This window comes from Melanotaenia boesemani, chromosome 12, assembly GCF_017639745.1.
Source record: "Melanotaenia boesemani isolate fMelBoe1 chromosome 12, fMelBoe1.pri, whole genome shotgun sequence".
NCBI lineage: Eukaryota > Metazoa > Chordata > Actinopteri > Atheriniformes > Melanotaeniidae > Melanotaenia > Melanotaenia boesemani.
In genome coordinates this window covers 11,765,657-11,792,042 of record NC_055693.1, presented here as the reverse complement: position 1 = coordinate 11,792,042, position 26,386 = coordinate 11,765,657, and the positions used below count along the sequence as shown (strand labels likewise).

At 40.3% G+C, this 26,386-nt stretch overlaps 1 protein-coding gene across 1 annotated transcript in view; it reads left to right on the top strand.

Moving 5' to 3' along the window:
- Positions 1-583: 583 nt before the first annotated feature.
- klf12b (Kruppel-like factor 12b) overlaps positions 584-26,386 on the top strand; it is a 40,478-nt gene continuing 14,675 nt past the window's right edge. The window contains 4 exon segments of the mRNA XM_042001092.1: positions 584-628; positions 630-693; positions 16,391-16,473; positions 23,400-23,946. Of these exon segments, the coding sequence (XP_041857026.1) occupies positions 599-628; positions 630-693; positions 16,391-16,473; positions 23,400-23,946 (724 nt within the window). The 5' untranslated portion in view covers positions 584-598.

The following is a 26,386-nucleotide window of genomic DNA, read 5'->3' as shown; positions in this document are numbered from 1 at the left end:
TAAAGCTTATTTATTTTATTTTTGAATGTAAAACAGATTTAAACCTGACTTATTTAAATTATGGTTTGCGGTAAAGATGCATTTTCAAAATGAATTTATTATAATATTACTTATTCATTAATCTGCTAATTGGCTTACTGAATGTCTTTCAGTAAATTGGAAAGCAATGGAAAATTAGCTGATTTCAACAAACTGCTATAAAAATTATTCTAAGATGTGGCATATGACAAACATTTAAAAGCTTTTTAATTTTTAAAGATTTTTTTAGTTGCTAACATTTCTTTTACGCACGTACACCTGCGTACTCTTAAGAAAAAATAAATAAATAAACAGCAACAAACTGACAAAAAAACTAACTCTGCAGTCAGTTTTCTTGAATTTGTCATGGGGCCAGCTAATATGTTGTACATTAAGCAAGTTGAGCTAACTTACTGCTTCCCTTTCCTCTCTGTCCCCTTTAAACGGGAGGTGCTGCGCGGTGCTCAGCCTGCGCCCGGGGCACTCCGCCGCGCTCCGGGAGGGGCAGAGAGGGAGTTTGGGCTAGTTGAGAACGGACGCGTCGGAAACCTCCCCGGAGGGGCCCCATGTAATTCGATGCATGCTGTTAAAGCTTAGAGTATATTGTCTTTCCTTTTGCTTATGAAGCCTCCACCCACCGGCCCACCCTACATTTAGTGGATCATGTGACTCGGGGTAAGTCATTTGCAAGTACAACAGTTCTCTGTGCGCTCCCATTCATTTCCTGAGAACTGCCTGAGCTGAGCAGCTGAGAGGCAGAAGGGGAGGGAGCTTCTCGCTCAGATACCCTCGCGCGCGCACACACATTATCACACACACAAACACTCGTACATTCACGCAGACTGAGAGAAGAGGAGACGGAGAGGAGGAGACGAGACATAGAGGACTGTAGAAAGGAAAGCAGTCTCCTAGTCTCCACGGCTCTGCAGCTTCTGACAAGGTCTGTGCGTTTTTCTTGTCCTGTTCCCGTGCTTGCTGCCGCTATGTGTGCTTCATTTGTCACGTTTGTTTGGCTTTGTGCTTGTGTTCAGTGCGCTTCGTTCAGCTGTCATTGCGCTGTCAAAGCAGATGACAACTCAGATCACCTATAGTATTGTGTTTGGTGTCCGTCAGCAGGGGGGAAACAAGCGACCCTGCGTGGTGCTGACTGGACATATAACATCTTATCTTAGTGTGAATCCATAAGCTGTCATGAGAAGTGACCAAAAAAAAAAAAAAAAAAAAAAAAAAAAGTGAATATGCTCAGAGTGAGCATGAATAGCATCTGGACTTTACAACACCGGCACTGGTTGTGTCTGGTTGTGTTTCAAATCTCTTGCCTCTCGGAAGTCTAAAGCAACTTCAAAACGAATAAGCTCAACTGTGAAGAAGTCTTGTACAGTAACACTGACTGAATGTCTTGATTGTGGGGGTTGGGGGGGATCAGCACTCTCTCGCTCAGCTTTCCTAAGGGGGGGAAAAAGTTTGCTGCTTGTCAAAATTTTGGTGATGCCTATAGAGAGTTGTTTATGTGTGTCTGTGTGTGTGTGTGTGTGTGCACAAATTGTAATGTGTAAGGGAGACCGGCTTGTTTGCCTGCTATAGCAGCTTAGATACAGAGAGACGAGGCTGTTAGCAACGGGTTAAACATTAGGAGGCTCGGGTAGCGGAGGAAGGACACTGGTGTGTGTGAGTGGGAGTGTTGCAGGGGTGGTGTCTTGGATGTCATCGGCAGCGCTCTCACTTCCAGGGTAATAGTCATTGGTATTGATGGGTGGCTGTCACTGAGGCAGAGAACCACCAGGCAGGGGAGAGTGACCGGGGGCTGGCCCTTGGCTGTTATTTTCAATTACAGGGGACCAGGGCAGAGCTGACAGCAAAGGCATTTGTACATCCAGTGAGGGAGGAGGAGGAGTAGGGTGTGAGTTGTGTGTCTGTGTGTGTGCGGAGGGGGTCAGTGGGCAGAGTGAGAGAGAAGGAGAGAGAAAGGTAGGAGGGGGGGAGATGAGACTCTGGCCTCTGCTCCTGGGTTTGATGTGGAAACTAAGCACTGACCTCTGTGACTGTACCCTAGCGATGTGGAAAGGCGCAGCCTTGTCTTTATCTCTGTTTCAGCTGTAGGGTGTGCATGTTTATCTGCGGTTAAATCAATAAAAAGTCACATTATATATATAGATATATATATGTGTGTGTGTGTGTGTGTGTGTGTGTGTGTGTGTGTGTGTGTGTGTGTGTGTGTCTATAGGGGCTCCCCACATTCTGTGCCCCCAAGTGTTGACAGGTCTATCCGAGAGTCAGAGTTAAATTTCCCCATGGGGTTAATAAGCGATACCATCTATCTCTACAGCAGGGGGTGGGGTTGTATATGTGAGTGTGTGTGCTTGTGTGGATGAGACCCCCTGCAGTTCTTGGATGTTCGGTGAGGCGGATTAGTGCCCATTTAAAGTCTCACTTAAATCCATTCACAAAGGGGCCTTCTTCACATGCGTGAATAGGCAGGCTGATTTTATCACATGGGTAGAGTCTCTACATTGTACATCAACAGTGAAGATTTACTCTATTTTGGATTTCTGCAAGTGGTGCACCACTGAAATATTTTTAGTTGCTGGTGATTGAATCAAATAATGATTTCAAAATATTAACTTGACTGTTGACTATTTGTTGTTACAGTAACTATATTATGACAAAATTTCAAATATACTGTAAGGTTAAGTATCATAACATTGAACTGTGTCTGCAGTGTGCATGTCATAGTCAACACTGGATTGTGTAGCTTCAATTGATGCTATTAATTATATTTAAGCAGCTCTTTAATTCAGAACTGACTAAGCTGAACAATCATTAGTACTGAAGGCATCTCTGACAGCTCAGCTGTTGCAAAGCATACACAGCTTCCTCATTAAAAACTTGTATTAAAAACAGTGTGAGAAACAGTCCTTCTAGAAATAGTTCTACCACAGGCTGCTTATTTATTATATTACAGTATCTGTAGTAGCATAATTTTTTAATTGACTCAAATGGGAACCACTTGAAACATCCATCCATCATCTATGCCCGCTTATTCCATTGTAGGATTGCAGGATGCTGGAACCTATCCCAGCAGCTACAGCTCACATTTTAAAAAGCCAGAATTGTTCACATGTATGTCCACATATCAGCATATAGTCAATTTCAATGATGAGGCCTTTATTAGATTTATTAACAAGTAAAGAAATGAAAAAGTCCACAACAGCAAATGTTTCGAATGAGCTCAGCAAAGGAATCCCAATGATTAATATGACTTTTAAACTTTGTTCTTTTAGTATTTTCATAGTATAGTTATAAGACATCAATGTCAAATGTTGGCATCTTGACCGAAGTTAAAAAGTTGATTTCACTGGTAAACTTGACCATGCCAATGTCATAGTGATATATAGTGATAGCCAGAGATATAAAATATACATTCATTGAGTTATTTTTAGTGATTTTATAACCTGCTCTGGTTTTAAGCTATATGAAAGCTGGATTTATTCTCGCATGGCATCTGTGCATGAAAAGGCCGGCGTAGCTGACGCTGGCGCAATGCACTCTCACGTTCGAGTTTATCTTACTCGAGTTGTATCTTATGGATATGTTGCTATGACAACAACTCCAGCAACTTATGCAAATAAACAGGAAATTTGGGATCAGCTCAAATTAACATTTTCCACCCATAATAATAATAAGTATGCATGTATCAGGCATTATGTCAAAGATAAAAGCAGTAAATACTGTGTAGCCTGTAAATAAACATACGCACCACTATTAATTTACTTGTATTGTCATTATACAATATGATGCCTTACACATTTTGTTTCCCCCACAGCTGCATCAAGCTGCTGCTGCCACTCTGATACCTGCAGCGACTTAACCCCCACCCCTAAACACGGTCCAAGGGCTCATGATAGAGATCAGTACAGATGTGTGTGTGGGGGGGGAACTCAATTAAAAAGCCAATCACCAACAGATAGATTCTATCTGTCCATCAACACTGCTCTGCTCGGGATGTTTAATTGGTCTCCAAGATTCTCCCTTACTAAAGGCATCCTCTGTCGGTCACACAAATTGGGCTCATGCTCTTTCAGGAAGAAATGCTGTTCTCTGGTTTGTTCATTCTAACAATATGTGGGCTCTGATTCTTTTTCGGGGAGCTGGAATTCCCTGCATTACCCCCTAATCACTTGGGTTAACTGCTGGCATATTGAGTGACTGCTCATTGATCCAAGTGGGTGTTATGGAGTGTATCAGCATTGATTGCAGATAGACTGCAATGCACTACAGTATATGGCTGGATTCATGAGGGCCCCTAACTGTAAACCAAGGCCAAAGAAGAGAGAGGAGAATGAGAGCCTGTGGGTCCTGATTATAAAGCTGGCCTTGCAGCTCTAGCAGTAAAAAAAAAAGATAACTTTATATACTGGTAGATGTAGGAGTCATACTGTTGTTTCACTCTGAGTGGTAAGGCATGCAGTGGAAGTTGTTTTGAACTTGCTAAGGGTGAAGTAAAACATAATATTTGTAGGTGATGCCTGCAAACTGAAGTCCTTATGCTGTAATTTCATCATGTCAGAGGATGACAAAATGTTCCTTCCCTGTGCGATTTCTGTTGTGGATACAACCTTTGACCCAGGTCTCCAGCCCACGTTTGTTTACCAAATTGAGTTAAGGCTGCACAAAGAGTGCTAGAGCATGTGTGTTTAGTGATTGAGAGAAAGAGAGACAGAGCATGAGAAGTATTGTGCAATTGTCAGTGACTCTACAATTGATAGTGTAAATAATGAAAAAAACAAAACAAAAAGAATGACAAAATAACAAGAGTGATCACTGCTTGTGAAACATCAATGTAAGTATTTAGAAATGTTTTTGTTGCATTGTTCTGTTTAAGACGTAGAGCATGCTTCTATTGTTAAAACCACTGCACAGTGAGCAAGCTTTTTATATATTTTGATGATCAGAAAAAGCTCATCAAAAAGCAAACTTACTCAAGAGCAGGCAGGTTTTTCAACAATGTCTGACCAGCACATTGATCTTTTTTTGTCTTGTGTTTTTCTTTCTTTTTTTTTTTTTTAGTAATGACACCTCCTCCAGAAATGCACACTCAGTACTTACAGTAAGTGATTCAGTTTGCAAAGAGCCTGCCCGCAGACTCTGATTTAAAGTTGCTTGACATATTTCCATGGCTAGGATAGAAAAGTGTGCCAGCAGAAGGACTTTCTATCTTTGATGACGTCTCCTCTTTCTATCCAGTGTGTAATTTACTTATGACAAATTTGGAAGGTTGACAGAAGGAAGGAGAAAAGGAGGAAAGCCAAGTAAAGAAGATGGAAGAGCATTTGAAATAGACATTTAGAGAGTGTTTTGGACCATTTCTGTGCTGTTTTTCAGAAATACTGTTTTCCCTTTACCAAATCTCTCGGGAGCTGCCTTTTTTCTGTGTGCAGATGGCTTCTGCAGACCTGTGTGTGGATGCAGCACGGATTGCTGTGAACTTTGTTTCCAGTTCCAGTGTAGGTCAACTGTTCAGAGAGGAAGTTATGCGAACAGCATGTGGAATCCATTTTGGGAGGCTGAGCCTCTCCTCTTGCTCTTTCACGTGAATACAGCCTAATGTAAATATATGCCACAGGCCATATCTTCTATTACCTGCCCCAGCTAGATATCAACTTGGAAGAGCATCAGCTTACAAAGAGTGGAAAAATAATGAAAGTGAAGGCGTGAGTACATGAGTAATAGAAGTAAACACAGCTGCTGGCTTTTATCGAGTGGTTTTGGAGAGCTAGAATGGGTCGAACCAAGAGAAAAAAACTCGGTGAGCAAAAATAACCATGCATGTAATAAGTGTCAGTGTATTAGAATGTTTTGATTGGTCAGTTATTGTGTATTTCCAAGTGCAGCATGTTGGAGTAGACTTGGTTGTGTCAGCACAAAGTAAGATTAGACAAGGTACGTACTTTGTGATGCTGCACCAAGAGGACTCTTCAGCGCTGTTAAACTAAATTGCCTGTAGGCTTACTGCAGGTTTTGCCGTTTGTGTTACAAGTAATAAAAAAGGTAAAGAAAGAGGAGTAAAAAAAAAAAAAAATAAAGTGAAAATGTTTGAACTGATATTTCTACATGAGTTGCTCACAGGAGATACTGTAGATGAGTCAGTATGTTGGTGCCTGCGCATGCCTGCATTGTACAGTTAATGTAGAACATCTAGGTCGATCTTGGAGAGTCCATGTGAGTGCACATGTGCTGTGATGCATTTAGACGACAAGCTATTGTGAGTAGTATGTACACAGTGCGTATGTTGGGGGAAGGGGGATTGCATCCAGGCATATATGTTAGAACACAAGAGCACACACATGCACTATCAGAGCCTAGGGGGATAAAAGGCAGAAGCCTACTCAAAGATTTCACCATTAGGGCATTAGGAGTGTACTGTCACTCCTTGGGGTGGGGGAGTGTGTGGGTGGTTGGTGGTGTGAATGATGCAGGTTATTGTGAACATGTTAATCCAGCAGGAAAGGAGAGCACTATATATAAAAAGTGGTTATAGCCTCAGTATGAGAGAAATGGATGTTGTGATTTGCTTGAATTGCAACGTGCTCGCTTGATGTCTTGTGACAGACTGACAGCATTTGATTTCACTTTGTTTTTGGGGTCTCTCTCTATTGCTAATTAAGTATTCATATGAATATCTTAAACAGTTATCCCATTTTTGTGGTTATGGTGAATTGTGTTCAGAATTATGCCCACAATGTAACTCTGTCAGTTTGAGATGCTTAAGTACTGCAGTGCGGTCACCTCAACCAAGGACCTGTGGACTTAGAGTAAATAAGAGACTGGAACAGAGTCACTGAGTGCATTTTCTATTGATCCAGTGGAGCTAACCTTTTTCTCTCCATCTCCCACTCTCGCATTCACACTTTAGCCTTGTGGTCTGTCAGCGTCAACACATGGATGCAGAGTATTGCAATATCTCCTAGAAAGGATTCACTAAGTACCCAACATGTGTATTACCTTCATATGACCACAGGACTTGGTGTATATGAGGAATATGCAGAGACCCTATACAGCGTGTTCATCCTGGTTTGCTTGCTGACTCCCCCCCCCCCCCCACCTCCTTTGGTACAAGTGCGGTTTTTGTGTCAGAGGCTATTTTAAATGCACGGCCACTGACCCTACTGCTTTTACAGAGGTGAGTGTGTGTGTGGTGTTCCTATGAGGTCACCAGATTAAGTTGAAGCCAGAGGATCTCACTGAAAACTGGCTCTCTAGGAGCTGTTTTGAGGTGTCTGATTGTGATTTTCTCTCTGTTGAACTTCATCCAGCTCTCATGTTGAACATTCAGGTTATTCTTTCTTATGATTACATCAAAATTGTCTTCAAATGGACATGAATAGTCTAGAATGGTGTCACAAATTGCTTTGACTTGGAAGTCAAAGCTCACTTGAGTAATGCCACCTCACTTTAAGAGCTGTCACAGTCACAGCTTGTTTGGTTGCTTCTCTGCTGCATTTCAGGCACATGATGCAAGAGGATGTCAGACTCTTCTGTTTACCTCTTTGGAGCACTGTGGAGGAGTGTGTACATGTGTGTTTGCTTGGTTTGTGTGAGCACACTGTAGGTGTGTGTGGGTGGCTGTTCATGTTGAATGGGCATCCATATTCCTCTTTCATGGGCAGAGCTATAATGCTGAGAGATTTGTGTTTTTTAGTGTCTAACAGAATCTAACAGCAATATGGTTTGTTGTGGGTGCAGACAGAGGTCACGAGGTGTGTGTGCGTGTGTGTTAGCCAGATTGTAGAACAGAGCAGCAGTGCAGGAAGTCAGCCTTATGAGAAGTGCAGTTGACACACAGACAGAGACAGACAAACCAGACAGCGACCAACTCTTCTTTTCGCTTTGAATGTTTCCTCTCAGAATAAACAGCTTCTTCATTTCCCACAGTTTCACAAGAGACATGTAGGTGGTAACAGTGGAGGTGGGGATCTTTTACAATGACAAAAAGTCACAGGAAAGAAAATAAAAATGGCTAAATATTTCCGTTTTGTGGAATTGAAAACAAATTCAATATTATGGGAGAAATTTGTTATTTAATCATTTGTCATATTTAACCAGAACAACTTGATATGTATGAGGTTACCTTGTTGTACAGATGTTTTCCTCTTTGTAAATGAACTGTACTTTTATAGTACTTTTCTAGTCATGTTGACCACTTAAAGCGCTTTTACGCAACATGTCACATTCACACATGCACACACACACTCATCCAGCACTTTTGTTCTTACATAGTGCTTTCTATTATCACTTTCTTCGTCAGGTCACTCTTAAAAAAAAGGGATTTCTAATCTCAATGAGGTTTTTCTCTGGTTAAATAAAGGGCAAATAAATATTATCACACACATTCATACCCCAGTAGATATATCGGGAGGCAACAAGGGGTTCAGTGTGTTGCCTAAAGACACTTCAGCATGTAGTCAGGGGAAGCCTGAAATCAATTCACCCACTTTCAGGTTGGCAGAAGACTGCTCTTCCTCCTGAGCTACAGCCGCTACATCTGCTTTGTCTGCAGCTTCAGTTTCTTTTGGCTGATTCCAGCGTGTTACAAGGTTTTCTGTCTTTATGGCCACCGTTTGAGCACATTTTTATCAAAAACTAGTGTTGTGCAAATAAATTCTCTTTATCGATGTATTGTCCCTTCAGCAGACAAACAAATTCTAAATACAAATAATTTCCATGTGATTGTGCCCATGCATATGCATGTGCTGGTGAAAGCAGTGGACCTGAGCTGCATCCGGCGACCTCATCCCCCTCATCCTGACAGGATTACTGACACAGGATCCCCCTGCCTCTGGCAGAAATAGCAAGGACCCAAGGGCAATCCACCAGAATATGGGAACTTCCGTGGGCAACTTAGTGCTCAAATGTGTCCTGTGTGTGTGTGTTGTGTGCTGTGTATTAACATGACTATCAGCTCTATAATTGGAGCTGGTTTCCTCTCAGGTGCTGAGCTCCCCGGCTCATGTAAGCAAGAACAACATGCACTCTCTCTTGTCTCTTGTCTCTCCCTCTCTCTGTGTTATTCACTAACATGGTCGTGTTTCTATCACTTCAGAGGACATTATGCTGACTTACATTCATCTCATGGAACTTAGCCATGTCTTTGCAAGATAAACACTACTGAGTCTTGCTTTTTGTCCTCAGAAGGCAATGAGCACCCACAATATGACCATATGAACAGATTTATGTCCCCACACCATGAAGAATACAAGAACACACACACACACGTATTATAGCTTATGTTTTCTGACTCTTCATTCATAGGTACTACTGTAAAGAGAATTTCTAATTAACTGTAAACTGCATATAAAGAGACTTTTTGGAACAGATGTATACAGGAAATTTCATAATCAAGTCATTGTGGGTGGATTACAAAAAAAAAAAAAAAAAAAGAAAAAGTTGGCATGCGACATTGTTGCTGAGCCAATGTGCTCATCAGACACTGTATCAAACCCTATGAACTGGGATTTCTTTAACCTTAAATTATACCAGTCCTATATTGCATAAGATGCTCTATTTAACTGAAAAAATTTGCATGTTGTATCATATTATAGTAACTTGATGCTTTTTACACATGTGAGAAGTCATCCATGGCAAAAATTTCAAAAAGGGCAAATACAGTTACAAAAAACTATTAGTCATGAACTTCCACCACTTGCATTGATGAAACAAAATCAGTTATATGAGCCAACTAGTTTATTAAACCCTTGCCAATGCCAGTCAAAAGATGTAAAAGAAAATCTTCTTAACCAATGAAAGCATTCAGTGTTGTAGTTGGCTCATTTTGAAAGAAAGAAAAACGCTCCAAATCTTGTATAACCAATGTTTTAGGAGCATCTACACCAACCTCTTAAAGAGCTGCAGTTGTTGACTTTTGTCACCCCTACAAGTACCTGCAAGCATATGATGCTGATTGGTCCAAAACAACTGTATCTTGACCACAAATGCAAAGGGAGATGCGTTGTCTTATAAATGTGCATTGCAGCGTAACTATCACAGAGCAAACTATGTGAAACTACAGACAAATATAATATTTATTTGTGATGTTTAAGTAACATGATGTTTATGTGTCTTCTCTTCTAAGCAGTGCTACATATTTACATTAGTTTGAGGTTTTTTTAAGCTGGATTTGATCATTGTGAAACTTGACGTGCATACTGACACAACAATCGATGAAATCAATACTTAGACTGCAGCCATTGAAGCTGTCTCAGTCTATTGTGGACAGTGTCTTTGGTTTAGCAAATTCTTACTTTTTTCTGGTAAATGGCTTTTTTATTTGTTTTTTTATTTGTTTTTTAAAGCATTTTGTCAATAATGTTCTTTAAGCGTGGTCACAGTGGGGCTATCTGATAAATGATAAGCAAGACCCTCAGTGACAATATTTTGTAACCAGATTCAGTCAAGACTGCATATGAAGATTAATGGTCAAACCAATAACCACTTTTAATGATTTTTCCTTTTTTGTTCATTGTATTGTGCCATTTGTTTTAAATGTGTGGCACAAGCACTTTCAACCAACCTTTTTATTTTTTCCTACTAGTCTAATAAATTGTGTGTTTCAAGTTATTTCCTATTTGGATCTAAAGCAGAATTCACCCAAAGCAGTGCCATGACGTTGGACTCTGTAACTGAACTCATGACATTAATTTCAACAGATACTTACTTAAATACAGCGTGACAAATGTTAGAAGTCAAACATAGTTAGTGGCATTAAGACACAACAAAGGAAAGGGTGTAAATGGTAAAAAACAACACAAAAAGTTTGTTTCATCTAGTTGTATTTATATATGCTCAAATAATACTATCAGATCACTTATGACATGCCAAGTTTTCACATGTTCCATTTAACGTCTGAAACATTTATGTTATGAATGACACTGAATTTCCTTTTGAACTGTTGAAAGCTTATAAGATTTCCAAGTTTAGCTGTATTTCCCAGAGATTAAATTATCCAACACATGATGAGTGTGTTCAGTCTATTAATAGCCACGCTCATGTTGAAAGTTTGGTTTCCCTCTGTGGAACAGATGTACTCTCTGAGTATAGGGCAGTGTTATAGGTAAAAGCATCAGCTGAGTGCATCTTTAAGGGAACTTTTTTTCTTCTACTTTTTTTTTTTAAATACATGATAGTGCCCATAAACTGCTATCTGATGCCATTGTGCAGGTCAGCAGTTAGAGAAGTCCAGGCTTTTATGAGCAGAGAGGTAGCAGCAATCCCCTCTCTTGAGCCCTGTTTAAAGTTGTCCCAGAAGCATCCAAAAGACTTGCTCTTGCCAGGTAAAATACGGCTTATGAAATGGAAATTCTGAGACCATTCACAGAGTGCCAGGAATGATAAAAAAATAATAATAATAGTAATAAAAAAGACTGTCCATGTCAGAACATCCAGGAATGAATGCCAATGGAAAGCATACATTCTCAGCTTGCTCACAGAGACACATGCATGACAGGGAGAATCATCTCTGTTTACCTGGTATGTGTGCTTTTTTTGGGGGGGATGGGAAACCATAAAAGGGAAACTCCACCAGTTTTACATGAAGGTCATTTAAGTCATCATGGGGAGTACAACTGTTCTCAGCATGCAAAAACAAATGTTATGCGCCTTCTGTGGCTCTGGAGGAAAGTTTATCATGTCTGGCATCATAAGCCTTGCAATGTTTTTCAAAGCTCGGAGGCAAGTTTCTAACATAACATCTTCACAAACTGGTGGAAGCAACATGTAGAAATGTCAACACTGAGCATGCAGAGAGGGTATGTAAAAGAAATATTGGTTGCATCTTAGCAAATTTGTGCTCTGATGTTTTTGGAGTTTGGCTCAAATAGTAAGGACTTAAAGTGAAGGTGAGTTTTTTATTTTTATTTTAAGGTACTCTAAAAGTTAGTTTTACAAGAGAAAGAACACAGTCTTCCTCCTCCTATGGTGTACCTCCTCATTAAACCTTGTGAAAAAGCATCACAACAGTAATGGCAAAGTGGCTGTTTAAATCCTGCTTCTTGTACTGTCTGAGACCCTTAAACTTCGTGCCATTAGATGAAGATTGTCTCCCCCTGTGCTTGGACTATATATACCTATGTTTGTAGCGGCACTGCTTTATTATTTATGTGGTATAACAAAGTCTTTGGCTTGCAGCACTGAGTGGGTTGAAGATAGAAGTCTGCTGAACCTTTGACCAAACACAGTGCCATTATTTGCTCTACAGTTACTCTTTAAGTATTAACTCTGCTGGGAGCTACAGTATTTGAATGGCTCTCAAGCAGAATTAGGCCAACTAGATGAGGTCATGAGCAGACACAACTCAATATGTATTAGGCTAAGATTTTAAACCAACTGTGATTTAGCTGAGACTCTGTTGTGTCTACACATTAGGAAACAAAATCAATATGAATTCATCTATTAAACCTTTATTCCTCAACATAAAAATGTCACTCAGTAAAATATCTATGACAAGTGTCTTATTTGTTATCCTTGTAAAAATAATGCAGTCATGAATGTGCTTAGCTTTTACAGTTTATCAAAAAGTTCCTGCTCTCAGTGACTCAAGAGAGAGGAAGTTGAATAGTGTGCTGGTGAGCTAGCAGTTGTAGGCGGGTTATCAGGCCAATGTGTCACATTGGGGTGTCCAGAGGCACAGAAGAGGGAACTGAGCTGCAGCAAAGAGGCCAGTGGCAGACAGTGCAAACACAGGAAGTGCTCATCTCACATCACCAAACACCTCAGTCCTTACTTTGCATTTACATATATAGCTTTTTCAGTCATTTGTTTCTCATTTGTTATATCTTAAAAATGTGTTTCTTTGGAGCTTACCTCCACTCCTCTCCCTTGTTCTTTTTCCTATGTATTTGGTACAGGGCTTGAGAGGTGGGGTGGGGTGTGTGTGTGTGTGTGTGTGTGTGGTGGTGGTGGTGGGGGGGGGGGGGGGGGGGGGGGGGGGGGGGGGGTCTGTTGGCATTCTTGCACCGTGTGCTTTGCGCTCGACCGGGCCTTGGCTTTGGTCCATATCCCCTCTCTACCCTCTCTCGCTTCTTTGACTCCTGCCCCTCCTCCTACCCCTCCACTAAACTACACCCCTCCTACAACCCCCTTGATTACTCCCCTAATCATTGCTTTAGCCAGCAACTCTTTGAGAGGCCCCCACCCTCACTAACTTCTTCTGCTATCACCTTTCTTAATCCTTCCTCATGTATCACCCAGATTTCATTGCACCCCACCCTTTTTTCATCCCTCCTCCGTCCCAGCCTGTGGCAGCAGGTCCGGCCTCTGTGACACAGATGCACGCAGTTGCTGTGGGCGCTCGACATGGGAACAAAGCAACGGCGGGGCCCTTCTGTTGCAATGTGTGTTTGTGCAAGTATGTTCACATAAGAGAAAGAGATGAGTGAGAAAGTAGAGATGGCACACACAGCTAGTAAATCTGGTTTCATGAGGCTGTTTAAGTTTAATTTAAGTTTAGTTTAATTGTTTTATTTCTTTGGTAGTGAACAACCAGAAATCTTCTCTCACACAAGTTAATGGATATTAACCACCCATAGCATCAGCATATACCCTTAAAGAGTTTTCTGCCTGTTTTATGGTAATATTAAACCAAACCGGGTGCTCACATAAATACAATTGAATTTTAACTACGTTATACATGTGTGAACAGTGTCAAACTGTATTAAAATGCTATGATTTATGAAGTATTATCACAATAGCTGCTTTATAGGTGGTTTGTGGTGTTGTTTGGATTTTTATAGTACTCTCTTATGTGTGTATAATTGATAATGCCATTATCATTTGCTGTCAGAAGGTCAGAGGTGTTTGTCTCATCTATACAGTTATGTTTATCTACCCAGTCCACCTAGTTTCTTTTGCCTCAGTTACTACAGAGTCTAGACCTGAGGTCAAAGATGTGACTATTGTGAAGTATAGTGGGACTGACAGTTCTTGTTTTAAAATGCATTAACAGAAAAACAAAGAGAATGGAAGATATAATATGGGTGTTGGAAGTATATTTTTCACCTAAAGATGGCTTCAATCTTCACCTGCTGCCTTTAGGTATTTTTTGTGGGGGAGAGGAAGAGATTCTTTGAGGGGGAAATGAGATTCCTCAATGCCTCAACACTCCACTGCCCTCCTCTCTCCACCGACTCCCCCACACACCTGGGATGGCCATTTCATTTCAGAGTGCAGCAAATGGAAAGGTGATCTTAATCTACCCCGTTTCCTTCTAGCCCTCCCTTCCCGCTCCCTCTATCTCCCACACACAGAGCCTCACAATGCTGATGGACAGCACTCTGGTGGTTGCTTGATCCTGCCACCAGCAGACCAAATTTAGTGATAGAGAACAGTACACACTAGTTTATCATTTCCTACAAAATGATCTTCATTTCTGACTCAATCCTTCTTATTTTTTAATCTTTGTATTTTGTGATCTTCAGCTGGCAGAGATGATCCTGCTTTCAAGCAAAGGCAGTTGACCTTAAAGTTTTTTCCAGCATGACCTCAATAAGCAGCGCTTCTATGTTAGCTCATTACACAGTGTTAGCTTTTCTCACTGCTGTTAGCTCTTTGGTCACTGCACTCACAAGCAAAGCTGTGCAGTTGCCATTGATTTCCTTTGAATGGCTCTCTGCAGGCCAGTTCATTAGAAAGGTGCACACTAACTGCTGGATTAACTGGACTTCAGGCACAAGCTTGAGGGGTGTTGCTGCCAGGAAATGTGCAGTTTGTGATTTGGCATGGCAGGTTCACATTTGGGGACAAATAAGTATGTAAAAGAAAAAACTTTTTTAAGACTCAAAAACACAACTTTTTGACAGGCTACCCAACAGGGGAGAAAGCAGTACTTTATGTGAAATGTATCTTCTGGAAAATGTACACTTTTACATGAAGGAGCAGAAAATGTTTTTGTAAGAATGGCGGTCATCCGGAGGAAAACAAATCTCACCTTCTGCCTGACTGTACACTCCCCTCCCTCTTCTTCTCAACACTTGGCTTGAAGCTGGACTGAGGCTACAGCTCCACCCGCCAACTGTTACTATGGCAACGCTATCTGGGCCTACCAAGACCTGAAGCCGAAGGACATCCTGGACAACAATACAATAGCAGCACAGCCAGGGTACCTGAGGGACTTAGACCTGAGAGGCGAGATCTGGGGGGTTGCAGATTGAGGGAGTAAATCCTCCCTCTTTCTCTACCTCCTCTCACACACAACACAGTCAAGGATTATCCTTCAGCTTGAGAATTTGAGAGGAAAAGGGACAATATGTGGCAATAGATGATTTTGCTGTAACAGTTATTGAAGAAATGTTTTTTTTTTTGATAGGTGTTTTAAGGAAGAGCAAATAAATACACAAAAATATTACAAATTCGACAGGCCACATGAATGTTGTGTAAAATGTGTGCTGTTTGGAGTAATAAGATGTTCAGGTATCAGCTACTTAAAGAAAACACACATCATTCATCAGTGGCTGACTTTTTTTCCTCAGAATAAAAGTGGTTACAATGGCCTCTTCGCTGCTGACTGCAAAGATTGGGCCACAAACCCTGCTGCTGGTGCCAACAGCCGAGAGTAAAAGAGATGTTTAGAGTCTTTTCGCCTTGCTTGCATTCCTCCATGTAGTGCTGCTAAAATAATAAGAGGGAGGGTTACCTCAGGTCGGCCCGAGTTGAGGGATACGGAACATGCATTGTTGTCATTGGCTTCATCTGAGTATCCCTCTTAAAGCCACAGCACGCAGCTGAAGAGGCAGGTACCCTTGCCCATTTTAACAAACCCCAGAGAGGCTAAATGTATGTAAAATAAGTTGATTTTAAAATATCCTATGCCAGTCATTGGTTTTGACACACCCACTCATTAAAAGTAAATGAATTGGTGTGACCAAACTTTTGAACCAGTTCTAAATCATGGATAAGAAGAATTTCAAGTTGACAAGTTTCATCCGTGAACACAATATAGTTAGTGGATAAAGAGAAAACCGTTGTTCTGATGCCATGCTGTTGAGTAACTATATCAAAGCATATGTTTGTATTACACTGTAGTCTTAAGAGGATTGCATTTAGTGTTATTAAGAGAGCTTCATAGCAGCCCACCGGGATATTGAAAATCGTTATTATTACCAGGGAGTCTTGCTGTACCCCGAGTTTCCACAGTTTTTGGGCATCTTTTGTCTGTCATCCTTTGATGATTGCAAAACGTGAATTTGTGTGTATTTTAAATGTGTCTATTTGTCAGCAGTTGCAAGCACAACATTGTAGATGCCCATGTGTGAATAACTGAGTGTGGGACCTGCTTAGTCATGCTAAAACACCCGTCTCACACCTCCTCTGTGTTCCTTCACAGGCAGCCTAAGAAACAGGATGTTAATGCTTGACGGAATGCCTGCAGTCCGAGTCAAAGCTGAGCCCCTGGAATCGGAACAAGGGGTAAGAGAGCAGTTGTTTTCCAGACAATTCCCTTCTTTTTTTCCCCTGCTTTCTTTTCCTTCTTTCCTCCTCCCAGCCATGGGCTGATAATCACTCCCAGGCCTTAGCAAGTGAGTGACTGTGAGAGTGAGTACGGGGGCTAAGAGGAGTGGTTGGAGAGCATGGTAGTAAGCAGAAAGAAGAGAAGAACCACGAAGAGGAGGACAGCCACAGCTGGAGGAGGAATGCGATGGGGTCTTTTGGGGGAGGCCAGTAGAGTCCATGCTGGCTGGGGGTGATTGCACAGATGTAGTCACTGCTCTAGGGAGGAGGGGTTGCATGGGAAACTAAATCTAATCTGTCTCTGTCTGTTCCTGCTTCTTTACGTCTCTCAGTTTTCCTTCATCCTCACTTGCCAGCCTCCCTGACAAATGCATATGTGCACACATACCTATATGCATGCAAACAAAATCACATTGTACTCTTCCTCTCTGAACAATATCACAGCTTTATTGCATGCTTTACTGTCTATGTCACCTCGGACAGGTCAGGCCTTTGACTCAAAACATTAATTTTAGGGTTTTTTAAACCTTTTTCCATAGAGGTTTTTGTCTCGCTAAATGACCCACTTGATATAAAGATTACATTCGCAAACAAATGCGCTGGGGTTTTTCTTCAGAATATATTTGTAGACTTTGGAATTAGTCTGTCCTGACATATATGTTGCTGAACAGGCCCAAACCATGATACCATCCCCATTTTTCAAAGACTGGATAACTTTCTTGTGGTGAACTGCAGTTTTGTCCTTAATGTTATGCGTCTTGTTTCCACCAAAAAGTTATGTTATCTGTCCACAGAAAAACTTTTCAGCAGCCCTCTGGTGAAAATTGTTGATGGGTAGTAATACACTTTTCAAGGAGCATTGGCTTTCTCCTTGCAGCCCTTTTATGTATGTCATTGTTGTTCAGGGTATTCCAGACAGTGGTCGTAATATTAACATTAGCAACTTGTAAAACTGACACTTTGGAAGATCCCTATTATTTTAATCATAAACTTGACTCTTTCTTATACTTGATTGTTATGCTACTAATTGAAAAACATCAACCTTTAATTTAACCTCATAATTAACAACTAATTCCAGCAGTTTGCATACTTTTGCCACTTGTGACATGTAATATTGGATCATTCTGCTCAATAAATGAATGACTAATTTGGATATTTTTGTCCAGTTTAATTGATTAGAAATCTGGAGGAAATAAGAAAACAATGAAGTGAGGTATTATTGTACATTTCAGAATTTTGATTTCAAAGTTGATTCAAACTATGTGTATTGGCCACAATAGGTGTAATAAAGAACCTTGTGCAAGGTTTTTATGGCTCATATACAGTATCAGTGCTCTCTGGTCTGACGTACCAAGAAATGAAGTGGTCTTGTTATGGTGAAGCTGTTGCTAGGTTACAGGGGCTGTGTGGCTCTGTGTTGTCGTGTGCAGTGGGCACAGGCCACTTAATACTTGTAGTCATGATGAATTGGTGTTCAGTTATTATCGATTTCCATTCATAATATATCAATGATATTTTTAATCCCAATTTATCACTGGGAGCATTTTGTGCTTGAACAGCTTAGTAGTTTCCATTGAGATTAACCCGAGAGCATTAACCTGTGATGGATGATAAAAACACCAGCTGTTGATAACCCATAAGGTTATCTTCATTCTTGAAGAGGATTGTTTGGCATTGGATGTGATTTGTGTTGATAAAAATTGAAAATATGTCTTAGCACATCTAAGAACTAAGCAAAGAGGGAGCAGGTGGGTTACTTTCTGGGTGTCCTGTCTTCAGCCGTGGCTTAAGAGCTTGAGAACTACGCTCTTGTGCTGCTACCTAATACCTGGGGTTTGAAATCCTTCCCCATGTAGTGATGTCAGTCACAGACAGGATGTGAGTGCTGCAGCCCACACAGCTTTGAAGTGCACTGAGATCCAATCTTGCCCTAACAGACTGAGCTTCCCTTTAGATGGCAGACACAGACATACAGTTTAGACTGCAGCAGAAATGTGGTCTTCATTTGGGTGGCGTGGGGCCAAGGGTTTGCTGGAAATGGTCCGCCTTGTTAGACAATTCGCCTGCAAGGGGCTGGAAAATCTGCCCTGCTAACCAGTATCCCCTAATAAAGACAATGCATGAGGACAGAGGCAGGCGCGTCAAGCCTATCTTTATGTGTGTGTCAGCGTGTGTGAGTGTGTGTAGGATTGAGCACATACATGTGTTTGTATCTGTCAAAACAAGAGTGGAGGTGGCTTAAGTTTCCATTTCTGCTGGTTGAGAGAGTTGTTTAGAGCATGACCCCAAAATACAGTTTTTGGTTTGCATTTTTGTGTAGTGCTAGTTTTTTGTTGCTTTGATTTTCCACACAGTTTTACACAAGAGCCAGAGACTGGCAAGTTTTAACATCTTAGTAAATAACTGTTTTTCAAGCTTTCATGGTCGTAATGGTAACCTTAAGCTGTCTTATTTTAAAAGAAATTATTATTCATTGACAAAAAAAAAAAAAAAAAAAATCACCAATTATATCATGTATTCCTTGGATACCTGATGTTAAACCCCTATGGAGTTGACACCTCAGGACACCTGAGATGTCACTTTTTCATAGAATCAGGTTGAATTTTAAGTCTAATGTTATTTTCTTGAATTCACTCCAACAGAACTTGTGTCAGTGACACAAAGCTAAAATGGATGTTTTTGTACTTCCATGGCTCATTTTGGTAGGCAAAGATAGCAATCAGACTTATCTTGTGCTTAATGTTTCCATTAATGTTTTATTTCAGAAAGGGCAATTTGGCATGCAGTAGGTTAAGGACACCAGTTGAGCTAATCATTACAAATCATCTTTTTTCCTTAATCAAATTATTATAATTTTGTATCTTAAAAAGTAAACAAACAAACAAGGCACTTCTTTAGTAGTTTAATGCATCCACAGGACATAGCATAGACATTAAATTTTTAGACATTAAGCATTTGTTTATTTGGATACTGAACAGTTTTAGGTAAAGTGTTGTTAGCATCTCTAAAAACCAATGGATAAGTTAAGCTAATGCTACCTTGTAGATATGGCTGTTATTCTGGTGCAATAGTCTCACTTTACTACCGTAGAATAGATTTAAAATTTTTGGGCATTAAACATTTATTTCTTTGGCCTGATGTTGGTACTTATTCTGGACAGTTTTAAGGAAAACGCTAACATCTCTTCAAACCAGTGGATAAAGTAAGCTAATGCTAGCTTGCAGATACTGTTAACCACGTAAAATTGGGTCAGTTTGCAAACAGCTTTCTTTTGTAATATTTAATCAAAGTACAGAAACAAATTTGATTAAATGTGGCACTTTACCAATGCAATGTCATATGATTCATTCAGTCTTACCAGAAAACAATGCAATTTTGACACTTTCTGTATCACAGTTTTTTTTATTGGTTATTTATAGTTTACCTTAATAATCAGTTAAGATATTAGTTTGAACCTTCTTTTGAGTGGCAGGAAACATTAGGGAAAAAAGTAGGGAGACATAATCTAGTAAATGAGCAGCATGAAGTGAAAACTTGCTGAAAAGGACATAATCATGTACCCTAACTATGAAGCCACTGGGTAGCCCCTGTTGTTTGTTTAATTAATACTCATTATACAAAAAATATATGACTTACATGTGCAAGAAAAATATCATGGTTTCTCTGAAAGGAAGCCCTGACTGGAATTTTTTGTAAGTAGCAGAAGTCTTACTTAGAAGGGAAGTTATGTGAGCAAACAAAATAAGTTGAGACAAAAATCCAAATAACAGCTCAGGGTCAAACATCACACAAGAAAACTAACAAGGAAACTAGGAGGTACAAAAAACAAAATTCTCAAGAAATGCCAGAAATGCAAACAAAACGCAGCAAGAAAGCTTGATAACAGGAAGTGTAAAGATGATCTCACCAGGAACAAATCAAAGTGGGGAGATTCAATGGTGAGTAATGAGCTGATAGAACACAGGTGTTCAGTTAGTAATGAGCTGATTGAACACAGGTGGGAAGTTTAAACAAGTCAGGAAATAATACAGATTGGTATACAGAAAGGCAAAATAAAATAGGAAGAAGGATGTAGACCCTCAAAAACACAAGAAAAAACATAATAAGTGTGTATTTGCAAAAAAATATTAACATTAATGAACCAGTCTAGACTTTTTTTTTAAATCACTCACCATCAAATTGTACAGGCTACATAACTTAATTAGTTAACAATACTTACTTACTGCATAAGACAAAATTTCAAAAACATTAATATTAGCCTTAGTGGATCTAATGGCTTCAAAGCCTTCAGGCAGTATAGCTCCAGGCAGACTGTGACACACACTTGCTATACAGAAAATGCAAACACAGAGAGATCATGTGCAAATGCAGCTAGAGCCTGAGGCTCTCTTTACTACTTCTACAGAATACTATCAGAAGTATATGCAAGCAATGCAGAGAAAGCATTTCATTTCAAAAACATATATCTTATTAAATACTATATGTATTTTTTTAATGGAAAAGCTTAATATAGCCCTTAGACATGTGACAAACAATCATACACACTATCCAAAGAGAATTAGGATAGATTAGGTTAACCAGAGATTTTGATTAATTAAAAGGAAATATTAATTATAGCAATGCATTAGTGAGCAGGTTTCTTGTGAGTATCTTTACTCCCGAGTTTTTGTCCTGAGGCTGTATGATAATATACTTTATGTGCAGTTTTCAGTTGTTCTCACATGATGATTACATATTAGTAATAGTAAATGTCTCAAAATTTACATAATCTTTGTGTGCATGGTTTTCCTTAAAATCTGTTTCGTTTTGCCTGCCAATAAGGGGTTCTACTGCTTCTTATGATGCGTCTGTTTGAACGGAAAAAAATACCCCAAAAAAGCTATTTTCCCAAACACTTTGTTTATTCAGGCACAGCATAAAAAATATCAGCTGATACAAATCAGCTGCTTCATTCATGCTTTGCATTCAGTGGCTCATTCATTAGCTGCTTGGCTGCCAGCTGACTATTCTAAAATCCAATCATAATGTAGAAGCTGACCTTTTGACCTGATTTCTATTGCTGTTACTCTGCTTCCATTTTCCATTCCCAGTGCTTGCAAACTCCTCCCATTAAAGCTTTTGCTTTTGTCTTTAGTTGATTGAATTACTATGTATGTCTTTTTGAAGGAGGTTTACTTCTCCCAGTAGAATCTGCACTGTTGTTCAGATTCTCTGAGAGAAACCTCTAAAAGGAAGAGTCTCCTCTGCTCATTATAATGTAATAACTATTGGCTATAAATGGTCAATCCCTTCAGGGAAGCATGTGAACTCAAACTGCACTGCTAGAAAGAAAAAAAAAAAGTTTCTTCATCACAGGGGGAAAAAACGTCATCAATTTGTCTAAAAAAAGACTTGGATTTTTAAATATGTATGCATTTTTATGTTGTGCTCTGCATAAAAAAACTTTAGTTACAACTTCTTTTAAAAGAATATTCATATACATAAAGTGCTATAGACCTGTACTGAAAACACATGGTGGGTGGTAAATATGAACCAGACCATAATGTACTGTGAATCTTGACCTGACACCAATGGCCCCGAGCTGAACCCCATCAAGGTCCAGAGGCCATAAGAGGGCATATTTCACAGGGCAGGGTTTGTTTTCTTACTGAGGAGGAGTTCTGCAGTGAGAGTATTTTTTTTTTCCTAATTCATGAGGTCGTAGCATTTCCTGTAGGCTGAAAGCAAATGTACAAAATAGTAAAAAATAGTAAGCTACTGCATTAAACAACGCTCACACACTGAGAAATTTGTAATTCACCACAGATCAAGTCTCTGCATTACATAATGAGATGTAAGTCTAAAAACCAAAGTGTGGATAAAAATCCAGAGTGCAGAACACTTTTCATTTGTCTTGCAGCTGCCACTGGAAAGTTCGAACTTTAATGAGCTTTTTTTCTGGTTCTTCCTCCCTGATGGCTTTAACTGTGACTCAGCCTCTGAAAGTCTCCACTGTGAGGATCAACACCACTCTAACACCCCTCCCTCACCGAACAGAGCGAGGCCAGATCAGCTACATCACATGTAACTTGGGAGATTTGACATTATACTAAACTGTGATATCAAAGAGGGGCTGAAGTTTGGGAGTCTATAAAAACAAATAGTAGCAGGCTGAGCGATACTTTTCTTTTAGTGGGTCGTCTCTATTATCTCTTCCGAATAAACAGGTCCGTGAAACTTGCAGACAGATGGAGCGGTTGTGTTACAGTCTGCTTGGTGTTAAGTGAAAGATGTGTAGAGGGATACTCTGAGCCACCAGCGTTGGCCTTAGGAGGCCCATCGCTAAGAGACAGAGGGAGACGGTCAGGAAATTGAGCCCATATGATGTTTTTCCACCATCACAAAGGAGATTTAGGAGAGATACACAAGGAGCCAAGAAAGCTGCGTTTGAGTGGGAGTCATGGAAAACAGGAGGGAAAGGGAGAGAGTGTAGCCCATGCCAAGAGAAAAGAAAGAAAAAGTGAACGAAATGAGTGTGAGAGACACTATCTTTACTCCTGCATTTCATATGGCATCAATCTAACAGAAGGAGTGACACAGGAAGAGCTGAAGGCTTGAATGAATGTGAAGAAAGTAGCTGCTCCTTACTAAATTAATGTCACCACACATACCTTTCTGACATCTCTGCCATGTAGCATAATTATTTTTGAAGGTGAATTTCTACAAAAACAATTATCCTTGACTTTTTTGGCCTTAGTGCTGAGTGAGAGATAAAAATTCTGCTACTTTTATGCATGTGGTTTTAAGTGTTTGTTTTCTTCTTTCTGTGTGTGTCACGGGTTAATGCATTTTTATGGTGTTAAAAAAACAAAACTCTAAACTCAGTGCTTCTTCTACTCCCACAGTCACCTAAAGTGCGCCCTTATTCTGCGATGGACAGCGTCCCCTTCTTCCTCAGCAGAGTCAAACCAGAGCCGCCAGAAGACCTGCTTGCTCATGACCTGCACTTCCACACACAGACCGAGCCCGTCGACCTGTCGATCAACAAACCCCGACCCTCCTCTTTATCTACCACCACCGCCATAACCTCATCATCATCATCATCCCCCCTCAGATCAGCCTTTTCCCCATCTTCATTATCGTCGTCATCTTCCTCCTCCTCTCCATCGGTTATCACCTCAGCCTCATCGGTGCTCACACCAGGCCCTCTGGTAGCCCCTGTAAGCGGGGTGAGAGGTCAGCCGTATTTGCACATCCTGCAGTCTGTGCCGCCGCCTCCATCCAGCCCTCTGAGCCTGCAAGGGGCAGGGAAGCTGGCCAGTCATGTTCACCGCATCCCGGTCGTGGTACAGTCACTGCCCCTCATGTACACCACTGCCGTCAGATCACCCTCCAGCCTCAACAATGCTATCATGCTACCTCTGCTGGAAGAGGCCAAAAGCCAGGTCAAAGGTGAGACCAGTATTTACTACATATTCATAAGGCTGACTTTGTTCTTTTCCAACTTCTTTCATAATTTTCACTAAGGAAAAACTATCATTTTATTGGTTCTACAGCAGTTGTTGGTCACCCCCTAAAAAAGGAATAAATAAAAGAAAATGACGCTGATTCAGATTCTTGCTTCTAAGTCAGGATTATAATTATAAAAGTGTGCATAAAAATTTTTGATAATTCTCATGGCAATTTTTTAAATATCAGTTATTAATCCGATACCTGATATTAAATAATTACCCACACTTAAACAGGTTATTATGGAATAAACCCTTCAAAACATGAAATGCCACCAAATTTTCATTTGTATCAATTGTACAAGCTGTACTTTTTGAGTATCAAAATCAAGGGATGACACACAACTATGTTGTATTCTGTTTTAGATGTAGCTCTACAGCTATATAGCGCTGTAAAGACTAGCATGCTTTCAGAATGGCCCTTGCATGCATAAACCGTTGTGCCTTCAGAAGTACAGATAAACTTTACGGTTGAATGCCTTTCCCATCTTTAATTGCCTGCAATGCAATTTCCTTTCCTTCTATCAAGGAATAAATATCTTGAATAGTTAGAGCATTAAACTTCTATGGCATTGCCTAGAGTGTGTTATTGGTTTTCTCTCTGGGTGTGGTTTTACTGCCAACCGCTGGAGGAGAGCCTACAGTAGGTGTTTCTGTCCAAGTCTGAGCTGTACACAGGGCAACTGTTGGTTGTAAAAGAGGTTGCTTCTTGTGACTCCCTACAGAACGGATAGACGCATTTAGACTTGGGCTCACACCCATGTATGTACTGTACGTACAAGCAAACAACAAAGACGTGTAATTAGAGCATGTGCTCAGACAGACACTTGGCCGGCTGGGTGTGGTGGTCCTCAGAGATGGGCGTTTTAAATGCTGGATATCTGCTCCCAAGGAGAGGAAAGAAGGAAGGATAGGAAAAACAAAACTTGCATAAGAGGGTGGAGCTGGATATTGAAGATGGGTGGCACTGAAATAAACACATGCATGGATAGATATATATGGTCCAGCTTCAGCTCTGCCCAGCTCTGATGGCACCGGTCACAAAGGAAACAGGGTGCATAATGGTTGTTTGTTGGGTGTGGTGGATGCAGTTACTGATAATGGGAGACCAACGAGCATACAGACAGAACATTTAGTTTATTTATTTATTTGCATTCTTTGTGATATTTAAGGAAAAATTCTGTTGATTCTAACAAAATATTAAATATCACTATCTTTAACTGTTTTTGGTCCGGTTCTTGGGTCCTTATTGGTTGGTAGTTAAACAAATAATGTGTTCAGGCAAATTACAAACTAAAAATCTTCTTTCACTGAAAAGTTTATTTTTATTATTATCTCCTTAACAGAGATATATCCACACATGCTCACATCCTCTGTCACACATGAACCCACACACACACAAACAGGTTGGCCATCCTCTTAAAGAGAGGGTGGGTACCCTTTCTTTCAATGCTGTCTCCGGCAGGAGGTTACCATGGAAACAGGGCTTGACTGGAAACAACAGGAGAGAAAGAAAGAAATCCGGTGCTCTGCCCACCTCTCTACCACTCCTCCTTTGTGTCCCTTGTTCAAAATACCCTTTTTTTTTCCAACACATGATTTATTTCTTACTAATTACAGGTTTTCCACGCGGCTGCTGACCAGTCTGCCTGTCTTCGTCTATGACAACAGTAAAAACCTTTAAAAGCAAAAGTCCAGCTGAGTTAGAGCATTATTTCTGTGCTTCCCCCCTCCCTTCAATAATAACACCATGTCTGCTCCAAACTCAAGACCATTATTATGGACCATTATGGCCACAGTCTCAGCTGAGAGGGCAGAGGAGGTGACGTCCTGATAGCTTATGAAAGCAGCAGGCTTACAGTAGATGTGGATGCTGCAGATTTCAGTGGAGAGCACCATATATCTCCATATATTATGTGTCTGATGATTTCATCTTCAGAAATAAGCAGTCATGATAAAATCTTTGCCATGTTCTTTTATTGTAGTTTTTCTGTTCTAAAATAGTTTGTCTTTTAATTGTTAAATTGTTCAAATGATGATTATGCTGTCAAATTTAGAACCTTTTTCCAGACAAGTGCTCGCTAGCAGGCTTTTTTTTTTTTTCTTTTTTGGTCAATCTTTGCTTTCTGTTCTTCATGTGTCCATGGAGACAGTAAGGACAGAATGACTGCAGGCTTTGGCAGTGTATCCAATGAATTGTCCAAGAAAGGGACAAGTTCACACCTTGTGTAATGGATGTAACTTTCTTGAGTAACTCAAGCAATATAACCAACTGGCTCAGAGGGGTATGGGTCAATGCTATGCATAACAGTCAAACAATCGGCATGTGCAAAAGAAAACACTCAGGTAGAGAACAAATTGTACTTGCATATTCTCAAAATTCT